We start from the raw sequence: 24,039 nt of genomic DNA on the forward strand, positions 1-24,039 counted from the left end.
CATCCTTCTTCTCTACTAGAAGCACTGGCGATCCCGAAGGTGAAGAACTTGGGCGAATATAGCCTTTATCCAATAACTCCTTAATCTGCTTCTTAATCTCCTCCAAATCCTTTGCGGGCATCCTGTACGGTCTCTTAGATATTGGCCCTGTGCCTGGCAAAAGCTCAATAAAAAAACTCAATGTCTCTATCCGGTGGCATGCCTGGCAACTCCTCTGGAAATACGTTAGGGAAATCCTTCACCACTAGTACTTCCTCCTGTACAACTCCTGACAAGGAATTTACTTGAGTCCTCTTCGGCACATCCGGGATACATACTTGATCCTTCTTCCTTCTGGGGTGGTAAGCAAAATCGACTTACTGGCGCATTCAATGTTCCCTCCGTACTTCGATAACCAATCCATGCCTAATATCACATCCAATCCTTGCGATTCCAATACTATTAGGTCCAAGGGAAACACGTAGTTATCAATCCTTAATGGTAACCGATCACACCATAAACTAGCCATATACTCTGCTCCTGGCGAGGTTACTAACATGGGTGACCTAAGGGCTTGGGTTGGCAGTTTATACTTATCCACAAATCCCCTTGATATGTATGAATGCGATGCACCAGTATCAAAAAGAACGATTGCAGTAAATGACTTAACCAAAAACTTACCTATTACTGCATCTGGCTGGGCTTCAACCTCCTCCACGCTAACGTGATTCACATGTCCTTTGTTGAAAGGGTTGGGCTTCTTCCCAGAGCTTCCATTGCCATTTCCATTCGTAGCTTCAGGATACTCATTTGCATAATGTCCAGTCTTCTGGCATTTGTAGCAAGTGACTTGGCTCAGATCCCTCTTGGCTGGGGTCGATGGGTTGTTACGGTTCTGTCCGTTGCTTCCTCCATTTCCATTACCATTTTTGGGTCCACTATGGTTGTGCGAACCCCCTCCTCCATGGGTATGCTGAAAAGGTCCTCCCAAATTCGGGGTAAAACGTGGCTTCTGATGAGCTCCAGAATTGTACTTCCCTTGTCCATACTTTCTCTTGCGGCTTTCAATTTGCTGCTGCTTCCCTTCAATCATGAGAGCTCTATCTACCAACTCCTGGTAGTTGTTGAAGGTTGCTACCATCAACTGCATGCTCAGCTCATCATTCAGTCCTTCCAGAAACTTCTCCTGCTTGGCTGCATCTGTAGCAACATCATCTGGGGCATAACGTGCTAACTTACTAAAGTCCTCCACATACTGGCCTACGGTGCGTCCTCCTTGGCGTAAGTTGCAAAACTCACGCTTCTTCATGGCCATAGCTCCTGCTGAAACATGGGCAGTACGGAAAGCTTGCTGAAACTGGTCCCATGTGACAGTGTCGATAGGGGGAGTGGATGTGTAATTCTCCCACCATGATGCTGCGGGTCCATCAAGCTGATGTGCAGCAAAGCGCACTCTCTCCGCATCTGTGCATCATGCAGTGGTCAGCTCCCTTCCAGCCTTGCGGAGCCAATCATCTGCAACAATCGGCTCGGTGCTGCTGGAAAACACCGGCGGATTCAGCCTCAAGAAACGGGCCAAATGGTCAACAGGTGGTGGTGGTGGTGGGTTGTTGTTGTTGCCTTGGTTTTGTACTAACACTTGCATCAGGGCATTCTGCTGCTGAATCAACTGAGTGATCTCCGGTGGGAAAACAAATCCGGTGTCGCGTCTCGGAGGCATCTGATGGGTTTAGAAAAGATGAGAATATAGAATAGAATGGGATCTAGAGGGAAAAACACTACCCATATGCACATGAGACAAACACAATCATATCACTCCAATAAATTTCAAACAAGGCATACAATCGATCTAACTATCGTTACAAAGTGCTCGGACTATACTATATACATGGGGGAAATACTACTACTGATATGGTGGTCTACTAGAAATTTTGATCGGTCGAAGACTCCATGATATCTGCTCCAGCTTCATCAACAAAGTTATCATCACTGGGGTCCGAGTCGGTGTCGTCGATGATGATGTAGTTCTCTAGGCAAGTGCAATCATCGTCTTCTCCTCCTGGTGTTGGGTCTCCCATGAATACTCCGATCTTCTTTTCCAGGTCGTCATTCTTCTCCTCATATCCATCGCGCGTAGACTTGAGTTCTTCCTCCAGCTCCATGATCTTGGTCAATGCTTTCTTCAGATCTATCATGCATGCGCACATCTGGTTCTCCTGGCGTCGAATGTGCTGGTTTAGCTCCTGGATGAATGCTGCAATTGATCTATCCTTCTTGGTACTGATCATCTCCCATTGCTCATCTCGGCGCCCACAAATTTGGTAAATAGTATCCTTGAGCTCCTTGTGGTATACTTCTCCAATACGTCCCATGGTTATGTGGGCTGCCATGCTCTTTCCTAGACTCCAGGTTGGTGCATCAAAGGAAAACTCTATGGGCTCGGTGACAGGCATGAACGTCCTTCCTGGAACTTGAACCTGAATCATCCAACGCTCCTCTCCTGGTAGTGTGGCGTTGTAGGTTTCGGTGAAGCTTGGTATTCCGATGTTCAGGTATCTAGTGACTTCCTTCAAGTGGCGTCCAAGGGGTGTATCTTCATCTAGTCGCATGAACTTGTTCCTGGCATCCTCCATCCTAAAAGAGTAGAAAAGATGAGAGGTCAGAAATGAGAAGAGAGTAGTGATCTAGGGTTTAAGCTTAGTGGTCGTGTCCTACAGTCAGCGTGTGCTCTGATACCATCTTGTAGCGACCTGACCTCAAACAGTCCGATCTCTATGCATCAGTGTCATCCCTGGATCAGTAATGCTGACACGCACAGTACTCGAAGGATTTATAATAGAGTAGCAATCACACACTTATTACAACGAATGTCTCAAAAGAGATCTTATTACAATAAATATGGCTTAAGGCCATCTAATAACGATAACAGCGGAAGGCTTGGAAGATAAGCGAGTCCATCAACTCCAACGGCATCACTGAGTATAAGACCACGACCTAAGGCACCTTACTCGTCGTCTGAAAAGTCTGCAACATGAACGTTGCAGCCCGAAAATGGGTCAGCACATGGAATATGCTAGCAATGTAACACATAGAGAGTAATGAACAGAATAATGCTATACTACATGCATATTTGGCTGGTGGAAAGCTCTATGTTTACAGTTTTGCGAAAAGCCAATTTTTCCCTACTGCAAAGGAATAAATTTTCTTTAACCATCATGGTGGTTGTTAAACATTGAGAAGGTTCACCCAACTTAATCCCAATTAAGTATCATCATTAACCCAACAAGATTAATTAAAGTAACATGATGAGATTCACATGATAATCCAAGTACTAGATACTCAAGATGTCCATAACCGGGGACACGGCTAACCATGATTAGTTTATACACTCTGCAGAGGTTTGTGCACTTTTCCCCACAAGACTCGATCTCCTCCGTTGGGATTCTCGCACTACATGATGTTTGAGAAACGGATGACCGAGACATAGTCTTTCGGAAGCGTTTGCACCTCATGATCGGGTAGACAGTACCACCTACATCCCCTACATCTGTTGTTCTACCACTGTAAGAGTTCACACGACTTAATCAACTATGCTAGAGCCCATAATAGCTTGTGGCTGCACACGGAAGTTTCTAGCATGAATAATCTCATGATCCCTTTGAGCCTGGGTGGCGGTCCATAAAAAAAACAGGCAATCACTGGAATACCCAGGTGCCTCAATCCACCCAGATGTGTATTTAAGTAGCCACCTTAAGTTCAACCATTAATTAAAAATCTCACATCTGTCATGGATACACTCACCCAATCCACGTCTACTAGCATAACATAGCAATATAAGCAAACGTAGAAGTAACTCCCAAGGGTTTGATAATAAAACAGGTAATAGGTACTACCTCATCTACTTCCCAAAACCCACAATTTAATCAGATCCTAATCATGCAATTGTTTGTGGATTGATCTAATGCAATAAAACTGGGTAGTAAAGAGGTATGATCAAAGTGTTACTTGCCTTCTTGATGATCCGTGAAACCTAGAGATTCGAAGTAGCAAGCGGCGCACTCCGGTACTCTATCGCAAGCAAACAAGCATACAATAAGCACTCATATAATGCATACGTAAAACTCAAATAAAAGATCTAACCAGAAAGTTCAACTTAAGAACTCCGGTTTGCAAAAAGAATCAAATCAAACGAAGCAACGAAAGTCAAACGGCGAAAGAAACAAGCTTCGTTTACTAATCTGGACCTAAGTCAAATTTTACAGTAGCAAAAACTTGTTTGAATTGGTTAAACAGAAAGAGGGTTTCGAGGCGAAACTCTAGGCGCTTGAATCGCCTGATTCCGATAAACGAGCGAAAAGTTATACTAAAACGAAAAACAAATCGGAAATCACGATCAGAAATAATCACGGAAAATCTGAGAAAAAGAAAAAAAGCGGACGAACAGGCTAACGAATGGACGTTCGCTGTGTGCGAAAAAAACAAAAACCGTTCGTTAAAACGTACGAACGAACGGGCGTTAGCTAAATAAACTAAACCGAAAAAAAACAAAAAAACCGATCTATTAAAAGAAAACATATCTAGGGTTTAAAAAAAATGAACGAAAAACCGGACGGTTTTCTCGAAGAAAACCGCCGGCGGCGGGGCGGTCAACCTCAGGCGGCGGGTCGGCGACGGAGGGGTTGCTCCGGCGGGTCGGCGACGGGGCTCCGGTGGGTGGCGGCGTCGGAGGCGGCGGCGGACGGCGGCGGCGGCTCGGGCGACGGCGTCGGGCAGCGGAGGCGGCGGCACGCAACGGCGGCGGCGGCGGATCAGGGCTAGGGTTAGGGTTAGGGGCGGCGTGGGCTGGGGGCTCGGCCTCCCGGCTTATAAAGGCCGGCCGAGCCAGAGTCCTAGCCGGACACGGCCCGGTAAGTCGGTTCGTTTTTTTTAAATAATTTCGCGCAGAAAAACAAATAAAAGAAATACTAAACAGACTCCTAAAATCCCGAAATAAATTTTCCCCGACTTCTAAAATCAAGCCGGACAAGACGAACATTTATTTGGGGCCTAAATGCAATTTTGAAAAACGCATATTTTTCCTAAATTCAAATAAAATAGCGAAAAACTCCAAAATAAAAATTATTTGATTTTTTATTAAATCCTCAATATGTCTTTATTTTGGGAAAGTCATTTTATTCCCTCTCTCTTATTTTTATAATTGAAATAATTGAAGATAAAATAAATAAAATCAAATGATCCTATTTTCAGAATTTGAGAAAACTCAAATATGAAAATAACGAAATCCCCAACTCTCTCCGTGGGTCCTTGAGTTGCGTAGAATTTCTAGGATCAAACCCAAATGCAATAAAATATGCAATGATGATCTAATGTATAACATTCCAAATTGAAAATTTGGGATGTTACAATTCTGCTGTCCTAAAAGGCGGTTATGATAAGATGCTCTGGCAGAGGCCTACATGCACCAAACAGGATTAGATCTTGTTCTCTAGGAATTGCGTATATAAATAGATGCTACATGGAAGAAATACTGCAAGCCAAGAACTGAAGAGACCAGAGTTCAGTAATGCTAATGCATCAGCAGAGAGCAAGCCTTACATGGCTGCAAGGGCCTTATCTGTGATAGCCAAGGATGACTTGCCTGTGTCTTGTTCCTCCCTCAAGGCTTAATTGGCCTTGGGGTGTGGTTTCTTGGGCAGTCTCCTTGGCTAGCCTGAGTGGCTCTTGCCGCCCATGCTAGGCTGTCTCTTTCATAAATCAATGCATGCTGATGTTCATCTTCATGTTCCATGCATGGATAAAATTAGCTCGGTGCGGTTGTGAAGATGTACAAACTGGAGGATACCATATTCTAACTCGAGGGGGTTTTGTTATGGTATAAAAAAATTATAGAAGAGGAGAAATAAACCCACTAAGCCTGGTTAGTTGTGCATAGTGTCCTAGCCATTGAGGCATTGACAATGACATGTGGCTTTCTGGCTTTACAGAACATCATCATCAGCAAATCTAACTCAGCTGATTCCCCAATATGCAATACAGTTCTTCATCACTTTTTTCTAAAATCAGTACGCTTCTTTATTATTAGCAGTAAGTTGAACTGTTTGTGTACTCACCTTTGTAAATGTTTATTTGCTGAGATGTAAGCTTGTGCCTGTTGTAAGTGTATCATGTTCTATGTTGATCCACACTGTGTGCCAGTCTTCTGTATCACCCAAGAAGCCAAAAAGGATTAAGCATTGCATTATTTAAGCTTGTAGGAGGATTTGGGTGAATGCATGTGAGATCAACAGAAAAATCACAGCAGTTCGTATCAAGCTCAGTACATTTTGTTTTCAAGTTCTTATTTGCCTTGTGCCTCAAAGTTTCCCAGGCATGCTGTTGTTGCTTCTCGTCAGTTCTGGTGGTTTAATGGAACCCAAAAAAAGTTGAAGGGGGTCTGTAAATTTCACGCACATCTATCAGGAATGCGTGGGTTCAAGTTTGAATTTTGAAACCAGTTGCTTTCCTTACAACATGACTATTTCACCGAACACAACAGCATACTCGCTGCCGTGGTAATCATGAAGAAACATCATACATATATATAGTGCAAATATGAATGGATGGGGGTGTAAACATACAGTTGGTTGCATAACCCTGAAACTGTCAAGAGTAACAGTTGTCTGAATACATCGAAGCTATCCAGCTCTGTCCTTTCAGCCATTTTTTGGGTAGCAATATCCCTAGGTTGTTGAGCTTTTTCTATGTGATCATCATGTTATGTGGGGAAGAGATATTATGGTACTCTGCTTTGTTAGTACTCCCTCCGTAAAGTTCTAAACGCTCTTATATTTGTTTACAGAGAAAGTGTGTATTTTCTCAGATGTATGTGTAAACCTATGTATGTTGTAATTAAGTATCATGCTCTATGTTATTCATAATATGTGCCCGTTGTTTTGGCAGTCTTCTCTATCACCCAGGAAACAAAAAGGGTTTAACAAGTTTAGGCATTTGTACGTAAGTGTCACTGTCGCGCGAAATATCAGCAGAGAGTTATTTAGGCCAATACAAATGGGGTGAATTCAGGTGAGAAGACCAACAGAAACACTGGAGCTGAAGCTGCAGCTTTCTTGTGCAGTTCAGTGCAACATACCTTGTTGGTTGTTGCAACCCTACAAATGGCTCCTGTCGCTAGCAGCTGTAAGCCTGTGGACTAAGCATTTGTAGTAAGAAGATTAACCAATGAAAAGGTTAAGTGGCGTAAAAAACACATACATATAATGATTTATTATAACTAGAGCACACAAATTGCCCATTTATTCGCTTGCAGCGTGACGATTTCATTATACAATGACATATTCACTGCCACGTTAATCATGAAAGAAGAATATCTAGTGAAAATGTGACTAGCCAGAACTATAAGCAAGTCCTATGACATACAGTTGATCGGGTCCAATGACTCTGAAGACTTCAAGAGTAACAAGTTAGAGATTTGACAATTATACCAAATCAGATGGACAAAACTTTTGACATATTGATACCAAGTTAGAGCATGCTTTGACATTAAAAAAATTGAAGGAAGGAACATAACAGATTTGATGTGACAAATTATATTATGCTGATATATGTACTATATAAAGAAGACCAAAATGGTGTTTTATTATCGGTTTCCGTCTCCTGCTGATCCAACAGTACAAGTTCAGAATTGAGGCCACTGCCATGTAAAGTGGCAAAAGAAAACCATCAGAGCGACATGCAAGAGAGCAAGAGAAGGATCATCCAATCCAAAGTACCCTATCCAGCACAGAACACACAGTTGAATCATATCTGTGCACTCCACTGGACCCTCTGCTCGTTGATCTATAAAATGTGTAGTGAACTCGTCGTATTTGAATCCGGTGTTCGATAAGCAGAAGAATGTGATTCCCAATCGTGATGCATTTGGTCATGTTTCTATCCTTTAGCAGAAGAATCTGGTGTTTGATAAGCAGAAGAATGTATAAAATGTAGTGAACTCATCCAAAGTTGGTCTGGTTGCTTTAGTGAGAACCTGAGCTCCATTTGGCTTGCACATATGATGCACATAATTAATGCTCCATTTGATCATGTTTCCATCCTTTTTTGCTTATCTAAAGACGAAATTATCGCTCCATGTTGTGTAAAGAGTTGTGTGTTCCCTCTGTTTGATCACTTTAGTGATAATGTGGTAAATTAGGTGTCACACCCTGATTTCGTGCCACAACACTTAAGATGGTAAATCATGATAAAATGTGGTTTAACAAAAACTTTTGAGTGTTTTGGACTTTGCCTTGATTGGTTTTTGTCTGTTGTTTGCAAGTGCTCTAAAAATCAAATAAATCCTCCAACTCTTATACTCCTTCTCCTTGATCCAAGACTTCTGCCAAATGATCATGCCATGTGTATAGTACAATATAGAATTTTCTTATAAAAATAATTTGGCCAAAAAGTATTTTCTAAATTTAGTTTCCCAAAACCCCCTGAATTGAGGTTTGCACTACAAGTACTTGACTTGGGGTATGAAAAATATTTCAAAGAGTATATTTGAAACCTATTAGATATAGGACTCCCATAAACCACAAAAATATAATTTTAAAAGTAATTTTCCTATTTTATTTGAAGGCATTTTCCTAAGGCCAGAAATGGTCTTTAATAGGTTAAAATTATTTTAAAGCTTCAAAAATATTTGAGAAAAATCAGGGAAACTCAGTGGACATATATTTTCCATATATACGAGTTTCAGCACATGGTCATGTTCAAAATATTGGAGAAAACCTCCCAAAACCATTTCTGCCCATTTCAAGGATTTGAAATATTTCTACAGGAAATATTTTCATAAAACTCCAAGAAAATTCCATCATGTCACAAATGCCCTATTTGGTGATCTTGCCAAGTCTCATGTCTTGGAGAACAATATAACATCATCAAATCCCCTCAAAACCATTTCTGTCCATTTTGAAGTTTGAGCAACTTTACATTGCCAAACATGTCCAATCATAGCCTATCTGAGCATCGGCTGGTGGATGATGATATGGAAGGCATTTCTACTTTTGCCAATGACAACCCACCAAACACACCCACCATGAAGAGGTCATTTTCGACGCCGATGGTACAGACAACGATGACTCTACCTGATCTAAATACTGCATATCTTAGTTACCATAAGTTGAGTGACCAAAGCTATTTCTATGATGCATCTTTGCCTATGTAGCTTTGCTTACCATGAATTGATCTCATCCTTTTCTTTTGGCCAATGAACACATCGTTGTAATATATAGTGCTATGTATGAACATCATACATAAATATCTATTTCCTTATGCTTCAAAGATTCTATGATCGGTTTCTAAATATTTCAACTTGCATGGTTCGAAAGCTTGGTTCGCACTCAACCTTTGCGCCATAGGCGCAATGGGTCATCTAGTTGTGTGAAACGCTTATGAGATCAACAGAAAAAATGCTGAATGTAGTAGTTTGTATCAACTTGTTGTATCCTTTTAGCAAACATATGGAATTGTGCATGCTAGCTAGCTTTAAGCAGATTTGAGCATCATATCATGAGTCGCTTTCAGAGGAGTCAAAATGCTCCCATCTCACAAGTCCCAATGGAAAAAACATATAATTCAAGATGCAACATAAACTTGTATATCATGATATTTGACATTCCAAATAAGTTGACATTTAGAATATATTTCTGCTAGCCCAAAAGGTGATAATGATAAGATACTCTGGTAGAGGCCTAAATGCATGCACCAAACAGGATTAGATCTTGATATCTAGGACGTGCATGCATAAATAGATGCAGTAAGCCTGTGCAATGCAGTGCAGCATATCTTGTTATCTAGGCTTTCCTGTGCAGTGCACTATACCTTGTTGGTTGTTGCAACCCCACAAAAGGCTCCTGTCGCTGCCTGATGTAAGCCTGTAGACTAAGCATTTGTAGTAAAAAGATTATCAATGTGAAGGTTAAGTGGCATCAAAAAGAGCCTGCAATCAAATATAATGATTTAATATAATTGATACTCCCTTCGTTTCTAAATATAAGATCTTATAGAGATTTCAATATGGACTACATACGGATGTATATAAACAAATTTTAGAGTGTAGATTCACTCATTTTGCTTTGTATGTAGTCCGCATCGGAATCTCTACAAAGTCTTATATTACGGAACGGCGGGATTATATGTACTGCACGAATAAAGAAGACCAAAAAGGTGTTTTTACTTTTGGTTTCTGTCTCATACTAATACAATAGTACAAGTTCAAAATTGAGGACACTGCCATGTAAAGTGGCTAAAGAGAACCATCAGAGCCACATGCAAGAGAGTGTTGGCCACAGGCCCGACTTGTATGTCGGCTCTACGAAAACTTTCCGTCGAAACGATCACGTACGTGGCGGCCGCTGGCTGACACAAGCTAGACAATTAGCGAGACACGAGTGCACGAAGCTTTCCCTGCAAAAAAAAAGAAACAAAAAGTGCACGAAGCTTGATGGTTACTTCACCGGGAAAGTTAGCTAGCAACCAAAACCGCCGGCTTTTGTGAGCTGAAAAGGTGAAAACTCTTGCTTTTGTGAGGAGGCATACAACCAAAACCTAGTAAGAACTTCACACACGCCTCTTAGAAGCTTAGTTTTATGATAGATCTTTACAACTAAAGTTGCGATAAAACACGAGTATCGCCTGAAATTCACTTAACAATCATGTGATCCATGTATGGCTTCTAAAAAATTATGTTCTGGAGCATCTGTTCATCTATGATAGAACTGGAAATAGCTTCGAGCTTGTCCACATTTTTTTCTTCAAAAAGGAGGATGACCCCCGGCCTCTGCATCAGGACAATGTATGCAGTCATTTTATTAATTATTCACCAAGACCTTGCAAGGTAATACATCAATAAGTCTGAAGGCACTATCTGAACAACATATGTCGCTGCTCCTATCAGCTTGATGAAAGGGTGCAGATTGTCTGAGCTGCATACGCAGATCTCACACCAAAGCCCAACATCTAAAGCCGGAGGCCCCAACCAACCCTCATTGTCGGGCCTAGGGCACACACCGGTCCAGGGCACCCTCAGTGGTCACCACATGCGCATGTTGTAGAGGCAGAAGAATGCCGCCATCACCGGCCTTGGCAACTAGCCGAGAGCAGGGTTTTCACCCAGATCTGCTCGACGAACCTTCATCTAGCATTGTGTGCACCGGATCGCCACCTTCAGAGATCTCGACTACGGCCAAAGCGAGGACAGATCCATCAGACACACGCTGACCCAAACCGGATCACCGGAGCCTACAACCATGGCGCCTGTGGCAGTTGGCACCACCAAAACGAGCACCATAGGGGGGATGGGAGAACCATCGTCTGGATAGGGCTAGCAGGAGTGCAAAGATCCCTACCGTCGGCACGCTTGAAGGCTGACCCATGTCGAAGGACACGTTGATCTGCCTTGCATCGATATGCACCGTCGAAGCCGCGCCGATCAGCCTGGTGTCGATCCACACCGCCAGAGCCACATTGATCTACCTCCATGTTCTGCACCTTCGGTGCTAAGCCAGCCTGTCGAAGAGCACAGCCGGAGCCCAGGAGTCGACCCGACAGCGCGAGGACCCGCCACCACCAACCACCGCTTGGACTTTGCCCATGTGGTTCCGGCCGGCGAGGACGTGGGAGAGAAGAGGCGGAGGGGGGCCGAGAGTGGGGCCACGGTGGCGGCGGCTGTGTCGCCCACGTGGTGGGCAACGCGTGGGCGATCCATTTTTTCGGGTCAATCTGGTGACTTGAGACAACACTCTTTCCTTGGTGGATATAAATACTACATGGTGTCTGCTGCCCTCACGATGCTAATGCTTTTGCTTTTAACCTGAATTTCATAGGCATATTCACTACTGGAATTCTCCTATACGCCGGGTTCCAGATTCTTCGCCGAGAGCTAAACCACAGGCTCTCGGCAAACTAAGAGACGCCGAGAGGGCCTGTCGGCAACAGGCGCATCTCGGCAAACATAGGATATTGCCGAGAGTAGACCTCGGCAAAAAGGCAACACTCGGCAAATACACTACTTGCCGAGAGCCATGCTGTGCCGCATGGCAACACATCCGGCGGTGGTGGAAAACAACATAAGTGAGCATAATGCATATTTATTTAATAGAAGGGTTACTACATTTTATACTGTCAACAGAGTAGCTTGGTTTGTTAGATTAAAATACGTTCAAAGTATCTAAAGACGAAATTATCGCTCAATGTTGTGCTGTGTAAACAGTAGTGTGTTCCCTCTGTTTGGTCATTATAGTGATAATGTTGTAAATCAGATACGCAACTCAACTTTCCGTGTCCTTTATTAATGATATGGGATTTTCTTTTTGCGGGTGAGCAATGATATGGGATTGATCATGCTGGCTAGCTTTAAGAAGATTTGAGCATCATATCAAGAATCGCTTTCAGAGGAGTCAAAATGCTTACATCTCACAAATCCCAAGGAAAAATCAAATAATTCAAAATGCAACATAAAGTTGTATATCGTGATATTTGACATTCCATATAAGTTGACATCTAGAATATATTCTGCTAGCCAAAAGGGGGCAATGATAAGATACTCTGGTAGAGGCCTACATGCAGCAAACACAACGATTAGATCTTCTTCTCTAGGACATGCATATATAAATAGATGTTGGATGGAAGAAATACTGCAAACCAAGAATAGAAGAGACCGAAGTTCAGTAGTGGTGATGCATTAGCAGAGAGCAAGCCTTAGATGGCTACAGAAGCCTTATCTCTGATAGCCAAGGATGACTTGCATGTGTCTTGTTCCTCCCTCAAGGCTTAATTGGCCTTGGGGTGTGGTTTCATGGGCAGTCTCCTTGGCTAGCCTGAGTGGCTCTTGCTGCCCATGCTAGGTTGTCTCTTTCATAAATCAATGCATACTGATGTTCATGTGTCATGTTCCATGAATGGAGAAAATTAGCTCCGTGCGGTCGCAAAGATTATAAAAGAGGAGAAATAATCCACAAAGCCTGGTTAGTTGTGCATAGGGTCCTTGTCATTAACAATGACATGTGGCTTTCTGGCTTTACAAAACATCAACATCATAAAATCTAACTTTTTGCCAGCTGATTCCCAATATGGTTTCTTTGTCACTTTTTCTAAAATTAGTATGGTTCTGTATTAGTATCAGACTAGCAGTGCAAAATATGTGAATGTGGCAGTTCACTGTGCATAATGACATGTTAACATCCACACACACTCAAACCAGCTGACTGTTAACATCCACACACACTCAGATTTGTTTTATCAAACCAACTTAGTTTCCTTTTGACTGTTTATGTGATTAGGGAAAATAAGTAGTACTAACTTATTTTCTGTGAGGAAAAAAAGTAGCTGTGTGTGTCGATATTCAGCAGCTATCCATAAACACGCAGGGAACAGCACACAGATTACCTGCAACTATAGAGCCAGCCGATAGTTGGAAGGCAGCTGGAAAGAAAGGGAAGAAAAAGGCAACGAGTTACCAGAGAGTCCCTCGCGATGACCCCTACCCTCCACTAGGCAAATTCTCCATTTCTTCTTCTCATGGATCGTGCATAGTGTTTCCAAATCTCATTGCTGTTCTTTGGAATTTTAGCATCGGATTAGTTACTAAGTTTGGTTCACTTCACTGTTTTGTTCTAGTCATTAAACTAGCAGCAGAAAAAGCACACAAGTAGTCATTTTTTTTCTAGTTATTAAACCAACAACAAAAAAAGCACACAAGTAGTCTTTTTTTCTGGATGTGATTGTTTAGCGTTTTTGTGTGTGTGTGTGTGTAACACGTTCCCCTACAGGCGGTTTTGTGAAGGTGCTGTGGGCGGCGGTGCTGCGAGCCGTGCTGCAGCCGTCTTGCGATATGCCGGCGGTGCTACTATGGATGTTGCGTATGTTCCGAGCCGATGTTTCTTAGGGATGACCCCATGCTGCAAACGTGCTGCGACGCTAGAGCGGTGCTGCTATATATGGATGTTGCGTGTGCTACGAGCCGATGTTGCTTACGGATGCCCCCATGCTGTAAACTGTTTTGTGACGCTCAGACAGTGTGGTGATACAGTGCTGTAGGTTGTGAGGGAGGTGCTATGACGACCGATGGTGTTCTGGCAGCCGAGGGGACACATCGGTGTTGTCCTCTGCGAGAAGACGCTCACAGCGAGGCGACGAGCGAGTCATGGGCGGGCTGCCGGCGTACGATCTGATGGCTGTGATTTGAGCACGTCCAAGGGCTGACGAGGAGGCTGTCTTCTAGTTGGCTACAGCCAGTTGGCGCCTAGCACCAGCCTCATAAGTCGTACACAGAGTGAACAAACATCATTGCACAAATTTATTAAGTTGCACTTGTCGCTAGGTGGTCCATGGATATGGTTGTAATTTTTATTAACTCCGGTGTTCTCTATATTGTAATTAATGATCATGAATAGATTGGAAGTATGTCTTAAAAAATGTTGAAGTGTAGTGCACGAAGAAGGGAGCGACAACCGCCAGTAATCGTTTGGTTGATTCCACATAGTCACCGACGAATCGGCCGATCAATCAAACAACACGGACGCAACCAATATGCCTTCCAAATTATGAAATTTGTACTACGTCAGATGAGATCTCTGTTCAGTTTATCAAACGAAGAGATTCCCCGGTGGCTGGATGACTGGATCCATGATCGAGGCGCGACTCGTGAGGCGTGTTGGAATCTACCATTTCGTGCCATCGCCCCGGCCGGCCGGAAGACGCGGATGACGCCCCTCCCTCCTTCCTCCCGGCCGGCATCTGGCCCCTCCACCTTGTTGCCATGGCCAGAACACCGCGCCAAACGCACACCGGACTTTGAAATCTTCGCCGTCTTTGTCCACATGCAATTGCGACGACCCGTGAGGCCGTGACTCGTGAGTGCCATCCAGCGCCATGCATGCAGCCATATCCCGGGCTCCTTAGTTCACGTCAGTAAAATCAGAGCTCTCAGTTCAGCACACCGGGGTTCAGTGAGTTGTGCATGCTCGGCTGGGACGCGTCGACCGACCCGTGCGACGGCAGCGGCGGCCACGACGGCAGCGCCTCGAAGTGGGGAGAGACCGTCAGGTGCTTCGAAAACGGCGCGAGTTGTAAAATATATGATTTGAGAACTGCTCGACACCTTATAGGGGGTGCGGCTATCTCATTATATATAAGTACCAAAGGGTATAATATACAAGGTGTATATACAAGTCTATGTATAAAGAAGTCCACGTATACATATACAGTCTAACACCCTCTCTTAATCTTAACTGTGGCCTGAAGTACAAACTAAGTTAAGATTGCGCCTGTAGCCTACAAACTGTGGTTGTGGAAGAGGCTTCGTGAAGATATCGGCAAGTTGATCCTTTGATGAGATGAACTTGATGCTAAGTAGCTTATGTGCAACACGTTCTCGAACGAAGTGATAGTCAACCTCAATGTGTTTCGTCCGAGCATGAAACACCGGATTAGATGACAAATATGTAGGACAAATGTTATCACACCAAAGTACCGGAGGATGAGCTGAAGAGACTCTCAACTCTCTCAACAAGGACTGAACCCAAATGATCTCAGCCGTCACATCAGTCACTGCTTTGTACTCAGCTTCCGTACTGCTGCGAGACACTGTAGCCTGCTTGCGAGCATTCCAGACAATCAGGTTAGAGCCAAGAAACACTGCATACCCCTCTGTGGATCGCCGGTCATCAGGACTACCAGCCCAGTCTGCATCAGAAAAATCTGAGATCTCACAAGATGGCGCAGGCTGCAGAAGCAAGCCATGAGAAGAAGTGAAGCAGACATAACGAAGAATCCGCTTCACGGCTGACCAATGAGATGTCCTGGGTGCATGGAGAAATTGACAGACACGGTTGACTGCATAAGAAACATCTGGTCTGGTGATAGTAAGATACTGGAGACCACCAACAAGACTGCGGTACTCGGTAGCATCATCAGATGAGAGAGGATCTCCATCAAGAGCAGACAACCGATCAGTGGCCGACATCGGGGTGCTGCCAGGTTTACACTTCAGCATTCCAGCACGACGCAACAAGTCCAGAGAGTACTTCTTCTGAGTAAGAGTGAGCCCAACAGAAGAGCGTGAAACCTCCAGACCAAGAAAGAAGTGCAGAGCACCTAGATCCTTGACAGCAAAATCACCACTCAAGGCAGCCACAAGACGATCTGCAACAGCATCTGAGGAACTGATGAGGATGATATCATCAACATAAACCAGCAAATACATCGTAACCTCAGGACGCTGAAGAAGAAACAGGGACGTGTCAGCAGTGGAGGGATTAAACCCAAGGAGAACAGAGCCGAGGCGTGCATGCCATGCACGGGGAGCCTGCTTGAGCCCATAGAGCGCCTTAACCAGACGACGGAGATGGTGAGGACGGTCCGGATCCACAAACCCTGGCGGCTGACGCATATAAACCTCCTCCTCCAAGACTCCATGCAAGAAAGCATTCTGCACATCAAGCTGACGAAGGAACCATCCTCGAGTAACAGCCAAAGACAACTTCAAGCGAATGGTAGTGGGCTTGATAACTGGACTGAACGTGTCTTCATAATCAAGACCATACCTCTGTTTGAAACCCTTGGCAACGAGCCGCGCCTTGTAGCGCTCAATAGAACTATCAGCATGTCGCTTGACTTTAAAAACCCACTTGGAATCAATAATGTTAACACCAGACTGTGGGGGAACAAGGCGCCAAGTGTTATTCTGAAGCAGAGCCTGAAACTCCTGTTCCATTGCTGCACGCCAATGAGGAATAGCCAGTGCAACCTGAAAATGACGAGGCTCGGCAGTGGGATCAGCGGTAATGTGTGCCATGCAGGCAGCGAGCCATGCGACAGTCCCATCAGTGCGCTGCTTTGGCTGAAAAACCCCGTTCTGGCTGCGGGTGCGAGGTCGGAGAACAGCAGCAGCCGGCTGTGCTGGCGAGACCGAGCTCAGCTCAGGCGACGGCACCAGAGACGAGGAAGCCGGCGAACCAGCTCGCGGGGAGACCGGTGGCGTCGAGGCAGACCAAGCCGGCCCATCTGGCGCGGGCGAGGTGGCTGCCGGGCCGGGCGAGGTAGCCGAGGGCCCAACCACTAGGCCGGGAGGAGCGACGCCCGCGGGGCGGGTGAGGGCGTCCCCCGCGGGGAGGATTCCACCGAGGCGGGTGAGGGCGTCCCCCGCGGGGCGGATTCCACCTAGGCGGGTGAGGGCGTCGCCCGCGGGGCGGTTGCCACAGACCCGGGCGAGGGCGGCACCCGCGGGGCCGTGGCGCCCATTATGCATGCCCCATGCAGTGGATCCTCGTCGCGCTCCAGAGGCACGTCTCGAGACGGAGTAGCATCCGGCACCTGTTCATCAAGTAGCTCGAGCTGAGCACCACGTCCAATACCTGCAGCATGATTAGGGAGCAACACAGGAGCATTTGCAACATCCACAAATTGGTCAGGCAAAGGTACGGTCGAGTGAACAGGTGGCATAGGAGTTGCAGAGTTAGTCGGAAGTGCATGAAAAGGAAACACATTCTCATCAAAAACAACATCATGAGAGATGTAGACGCGATTGGTGGGAACGTGTAGGCATTTGTACCCTTTGTGAAGGGAACTATACCCAAGAAAAACACATTTTTTAGACCGTAACTCTAACTTACGTTTGTTGTATGGATGCAAATGAGGCCAACATGCACACCCAAACACTTTTAGAAAAGTGTAATCTGGGATTTCATTGAGCAAGAGTTCAAGAGGAGTTTTCATATGCAGAAGTCGTGAGGGTAGCCTGTTTATCAAGAAACACGCGGTGGAGAAAGCATCACTCCAAAACCGAAATGGCACGGAGGCATGAGCTAGCAAGGTAAGGCCAGTTTCTATAAGATGACGATGCTTACGTTCAGCGGTTCCATTCTGCTGATGTGTATGAGGACAAGATACACGATGCGAAATCCCAAGCTTGTTAAAAAAGGTATTGAGGTTGTGATATTCACCCCCCCAGTCGGATTGAACATGAATAAGTTTCTGCATAAGGAGACACTCAACATGTGCTTGAAACTGAATAAAGACATCGAACACATCAGATTTTCGCTTAATAAGATAAAGCCAAGTAAACCGACTATAAGCATCAATGAAACTGACATAATACTTATGGCCACTAACGGATGTTTGAGCATGGCCCCATACATCAGAAAACACAAGCTCAAGAGGATGTTTCACAACACGACTAGACTCTGAAAACGGAAGTTGGTGACTCTTGCCCTGCTGACAGGCATCACAAATTGTTTCAGCAGTTTTATTGGACACAACTGGTAGTTCATGGCGATGCAACACATGACGAACTATAGGAGCAGCAGGATGACCAAGGCGCGCATGCCAATGTGTAGATGACACACGAACACCGCTGAACGCCTGAGGAGAAAACTGCATAGGAGGTGCGGTTGGCGTGTCAAGTGCGTACAAGCCACCGCGAAGACGACCGCTAAGCAGAACGACCCTCGTGTCCCGATCCTTGATAAAGAAACGAAAAGGGTGAAACTCAGTAAGGACATTATTATCACGAGTAAGTTGTGGAACAGACAACAAACTACGCGAAGCAGTGGGAATACGAAGAACATTAGAAAGATGCAGTTTTCGGGAATTGTGTGCAAGAAGTGATGCCTGACCAACATGAGAGATGCGCATACCTGCTCCATTGGCTGTGTGCACCTGATCATGGCCACGATATGGCTCCTGAGTGGAGAGCTTGCCCATGTCGTTGGTGAGGTGGTTCGTAGCTCCCGTGTCCATGTACCATGTAGGGTCAATAGAGTAAGACGGAGTGCGGCCATGATCGTGACTCGTCACCGCGGTGGCGGCCTGCTTGTCATTCCCTTTGCCATTGTTGCCGAGGCCCAGAAAGTCTTGCTTGTAGCGACGATGACAGCGAGAGGCAAGGTGGCGCTCAATGCCACACAGCTGGCAGGCCTGCGGAGCACCGCAAGAAGAACAGCACGCCACCGGCCGGTTACCGCCCGTGATGGTCGGAGCATTGCCCCGCGGGGCCGGTTGTGTAGACGGCGCCGGTCTGCCACCTGAAGATGATGCCCGCTGGGGTTTGCCACGAGTCGCGGCATTGGCGGAGGCGAAACCGGGAGAGGCGCGGCGCGCCTTAATGCGCTGTTCACGACCAAGGAGTCGTGCATAGAGCTCATGAGGTGGGAGCGGATCATCACGTCCATGGACATTCTCAACAAGGTTGTCATAATCATCATCAAGCCCGTTAAGCACGAAAGTGGTGAACTCCTCATCCTGCAGTGACTGGCCAATTGAGGCCAACGTGTCGGCGAGACCCCGCATCTTGTTGAAGTAGTCCGTGATGCTGAGGTCACCAAGCTTAGTCTCACCCAGCTCGGTGCGTATAGAGTGGGCACGCGCCTGAGACTGAGAGGCGAAACTGGTGTGAAGCGCCGCCCACGCCTCCCGAGACGTAGCGGCGAAGATGACCAGCGACGAGACGCTCGGGGTGAGCGAGGACTGGATGGCGGAGAGGATGGCCTGATCCTGGGCCACCCATGTGTGATATGCCGGGTGCTGAGGGGGCGGACACGGGATGGATCCGTCAATGTAGCACTCCAGATAGCGGCTCCGCAGAAGAGGCAGCACCTGGGCACGCCAGGACAAGTAGTTGTCCGGCGCGAGCTTGACTGGAAGCAGATGCGAGAAGTAAAATGGCGAAGGCACCGCGCACGGATCAGCGTGAGCGTGTGGCGGTGCATAAAGACCCATCGACGTGTTGGGGAATGTAGTAATTTCAAAAAAATTCCTACTCACACGCAAGATCATGGTGATGCATAGCAACGAGAGGGGGAGTATATCTTCATACCCTTGAAGATCCTTAAGCGAAAGCGTTTATCAACGCGGTTGATGTAGTCGTACGTCTTCACGATCCGACCGATCCAAGTACAAACGCACGGCACCTCCGAGTTCTGCACACGTTCAGCTCGATGACGTCCCTGCCTTCTCGATCCAGCAAGAGAGGCGAAGTAGTAGATGAGTTCCGGCAGCACGATGGCGTGGTGACGGTGTTGATAAAGAACAATCTCCGCAGGGCTTCGCCTAAGCACTACGGAAACTATGACGGAGGATAAACTAGAGGGGACGGGGTTGCCGGCACACGGCTTGGTGTTTCTTGATGTGTCTTGGGTGCTAGCCCTACCCCTCTATTTATATGTTGAGCCTTGGGGTCAAAACTTGGAGTAAAAGCCTCCACAAAGTCGGTTTCACCCAAAAGGCAAGAGTCCTTCTCGAACTCCAGGGCCAGACGCCAGGGTTCCCGGCGTCTGGGTCTGGCCCCTGGACTCCGGCAAACTTCCTTTTGCGCTTTTCAAAAACCTCGTGGGCTTTCCCCTTTGGCCCAGATAAAGTGTTCTCGTGCCCAAACATTTCAGGAAACATCCGGAACCCCTTCCGATGGATTCCGGAACCTTTCCGTAGATCAAACACTACTATCCACATATCAATCTTTACTTCCGGACCATTCCGGAGTTCCTCGTCATATCCGTGATCTCATCCAAAACTCCGAACAACATTCGGTCACCAACATACATAACTCATAGTACTATATCATCAACGAACGTTAAGCGTGCGGACCCTACGGGTTTGAGAACTATGTAGACATGATCGAGACACCTCTCTTGTCAATAACCAATAGCGGGACCTGGATGCCCATATTGGCTCCTACATATTCTACGAAGATCTTTATCGGTCAAACCGCATAACAACATACGTTGTTCGCTTTGTCATCGGTATGTTACTTGCCCGAGATCCGATCATCGGTATCTCAATACCTAGTTCAATCTCGTTACCGGCAAGTCTCTTTACTCATTAGTTGCAATGCTTGCAAGGCTTAAGTGATGTGTATTACCGAGAGGGCCCAGAGATACCTCTCCGACAATTGGAGTGACAAATCCTGATCTCAAAATACGCCAACCCAACAAGTACCTTTGGAGACACCTGTAGAGCACCTTTATAATCACCCAGTTACGTTGTGACGTTTGATAGCACACAAAGTGTTCCTCCGGTAAACGGGAGTTGCATAATCTCATAGTCATAGGAACATGTATAAGTCATGAAGAAAGCAATAGCAACATACTAAACGATCGAGTGCTAAGCTAACGGAATCGGTCATGTCAATCACATCATTCTCCTAATGATGTGATCCCGTTAATCAAATGACAACTCATGTCTATGGCTAGGAAACATAACCATCTTTGATCAATGAGCTAGTCAAGTAGAGGCATACTAGTGACACTCTGTTTGTCTATGTATTCACACAAGTATTATGTTTCCGGTTAATACAATTCTAGCATGAATAATAAACATTTATCATGATATAAGGGAATAAATAATAACTTTATTACTGCCTCTAGGGCATATTTCCTTCACGACGAGGCCGCCCCGGGATGCGCAGCAGGCACTGAGTAGGGTGGTTAGGATCCAGGGGAACCAGCCACCAAGGCGCCGTAGGATGCCGCGACCGGAGCCCCATATTGCGAGGCAGCCACAGCCCCTGGTGGCGCCGGGCAGGGTTGGAGCGGGGGCGCCGGGTAGGGTTGGGGCGACGCCGGGTAGGGGTTCGTCGGGGGCGCCGAGTGGGGTGACGGCGGCGGCGCACCGTAGTGGTGCGACGGAGGCGCACCGTAGAGGTGAGGCGGCGGGGCGCCGTAGGGTGGCGGCGGGGCACCGTAGGGTTGCTGTGGGGGCGGTGCACCGTAGTGCGGCGCCAGCTAGGACGACGATGGCGGCGGCCCACCATGGACCGGCGCAGAGACGCCGCCCACAGAAGGATCAGCGCCAGAGGGCACCGCAGCCCTCGACGAGGCAGCACGATCGCCTGGGACACCCGATCCGATCGGGGATGCGGGCGACACAGGCGCACGGTAGGCCATTGCAAGAGGCCGCGAGGCAAGGAACAGTGACACATGAGCAAGGGCCGGCACCGCGGCGGTGGGAGCGGCGACAGAGGTCGGCGCGGCGACGGCGGCGGCGATAGCGGCGGCGGCAGCGGAAGACATCGTAAAAGGTACAATATACAAAGTGTATATACAAGTCTATGTATAAACAAGTCTACGTATATATATACAGTCTAACACGAGTGACGCCGGCCTGATCAAGGTTATCGATCTCCAGTCCCTCGGCCTCGACGGCACCATCGACGCGGAGCTGCTCTGCGCCGCGCCGGCGCTCCGCGTGGTGAGCCTGCAGAACAACACGCTGCGCGGTGGCCTCCCGGCGGGCGTCTCGGCCTGCTCGGAACTCACCCACCTCTACGTCAGCCGCAATTGGCTCTCCGGCGCCCTGCCGAGCTCCCTCGGCAACCTCGGGAAGCTCCACGCGCTCGACGTCTCCAGGAACGACTTCTCCGGCGAGATCCCCGCCGGACTCAGCCACCTTCACGGCCTCATAAGGTTCAATGCCAACGACAACCACTTCCAAGGCACCATTCCTGATTTCGACCTCGCCAGGTTCGAGAGCTTCAATGTGTCCAACAACAACCTCACCAGACCTATCCCCAAGAGCACCGGACACTTTCGGCGCGACAGCTTCGCCGGCAACGCCCCTGGCATGTGCGGCCAGCCTGTGTTCCCCGTCTGTCCCTCTGAGGAAAGCAAATCAAGGAAGACGCAAAGTCGTGTATGATTGTGATTCATCTGATGTAATTTTTATGATGTGTTTGTTGCGGTATGATAAATTGTCATTTCATAACGATTTATACATGTTTTATTCATGGATTCATATGACTTATTTGCTGCATTATTTATAGAAATATATGACCTCCGATCTCTTAATTTTAGATTGGTCATGATTAGCTCTCCAAGAGATAGTTTCCTTCCATGTATGGTTCTCTCTAATTGTTTGTTATTATTTGAAGTTTCTTTTCTATCTTCTTAACGTTCATATCTTAGTCGTATTTTTTTGGAATGCACGTCCGATGTCGAGGGTCTGGTCGGCTTGCCTTTGTTTCTACTCAAGTGCTAACAAACTCAACTTTTCCTTGCACGCCCGTTTTTTGTATACAGCGTCATATCTTGTATTTTCAAAAGCCAATATTTTACTTTATTTCTTCAACATTTGGCCTATTTAAGCCACATAGTTACAATAATGCCAGTTTTAGATGGTTGTTTTCCTTTCCATGATTTCAATCTGTTCTCAAATGTTTGTTTTGGCTATTGCTTTGCCAGAAAAGAGACTCCCATGCACGGGAGATCCCATGCATGCATGCTTATGTTCTTTGTACACTTTAGCTAGATTTCAGTCAGCTGAATTTTAGTTTTGTGGTCAGTCGATTTTCTGACCGTTGGAGTGTGCTTTTAGATTTTTGTAGCTTTTCTTTTTTCTATCATACTGGGCTGGACTGTTTGGATTCGACTTACTCCTATTTTGGGTCAGTCAATTTCGTTCTTGGGCTGGATTTTGGTGTGTGCATGCTTTTTCCCATGGGTTTGCTTTTATTTTTTTGCACATGTACGCTTTTATTTTCCTATTTTTCAGTTGAGTTTTTTTTCTTTACGTGTATTTCTGGATGTTGAGTGTGTGTAAATGTATGCATGTACAAATTACATTAGAGTACGGAAACTTCACTCTTATATATTTATTCTACATATTATAAAAATTGCACTTTGTGCTAACTGTGTGAAATATTTTGTTTTTTATTTTCTTTATTCTTAAGGGTAATAACAATGCTAATTGTTTGGCTAATTAAATACATTTTTCTATTATTATGTGTATGAATGCATGAAAGTACTATACAATATTTGTGTAAATTATACTAGACTGCTAAATTTGCATTGTTGTATGTGTATTCACTGCATATTATAAAAGGTGCAATTTCATTCCAATGTTGTGTGCAATTTTTTTCTTTATTGTTAAGAGTAATACCAATGTCATTAATTTACTCTCTCTTAGAAAATTTTGTTTGTTTTATTATGTTTAGTTTTTAATTCATTTCCTGTTTTTAAGAACGATACCAATGCCACTAATTCGTTCCTTGTCTAAAAACTTTGTTTTTATGTAGAATTCACTATATATTTT

General features: G+C 45.8%; 1 protein-coding gene across 1 annotated transcript; it reads left to right on the forward strand.

Annotated features, from left to right (window-relative positions):
• The first annotated feature begins 14,977 nt into the window (after positions 1-14,977).
• Positions 14,978-23,688, forward strand: LOC109747809 (probable LRR receptor-like serine/threonine-protein kinase At4g31250). The gene is made up of 2 exons (XM_073507537.1): positions 14,978-15,080; positions 22,100-23,688. The coding sequence occupies exons 1-2, from the start codon at positions 14,978-14,980 to the stop codon at positions 22,645-22,647; spliced, it is 651 nt and encodes a 216-aa protein (XP_073363638.1). The 3' UTR covers positions 22,648-23,688.
• The last annotated feature ends 351 nt before the right edge of the window (positions 23,689-24,039 follow it).

The sequence above is a fragment of the Aegilops tauschii genome, chromosome 2, assembly GCF_002575655.3.
Source record: "Aegilops tauschii subsp. strangulata cultivar AL8/78 chromosome 2, Aet v6.0, whole genome shotgun sequence".
Taxonomy (NCBI): Eukaryota; Viridiplantae; Streptophyta; class Magnoliopsida; order Poales; family Poaceae; genus Aegilops; species Aegilops tauschii.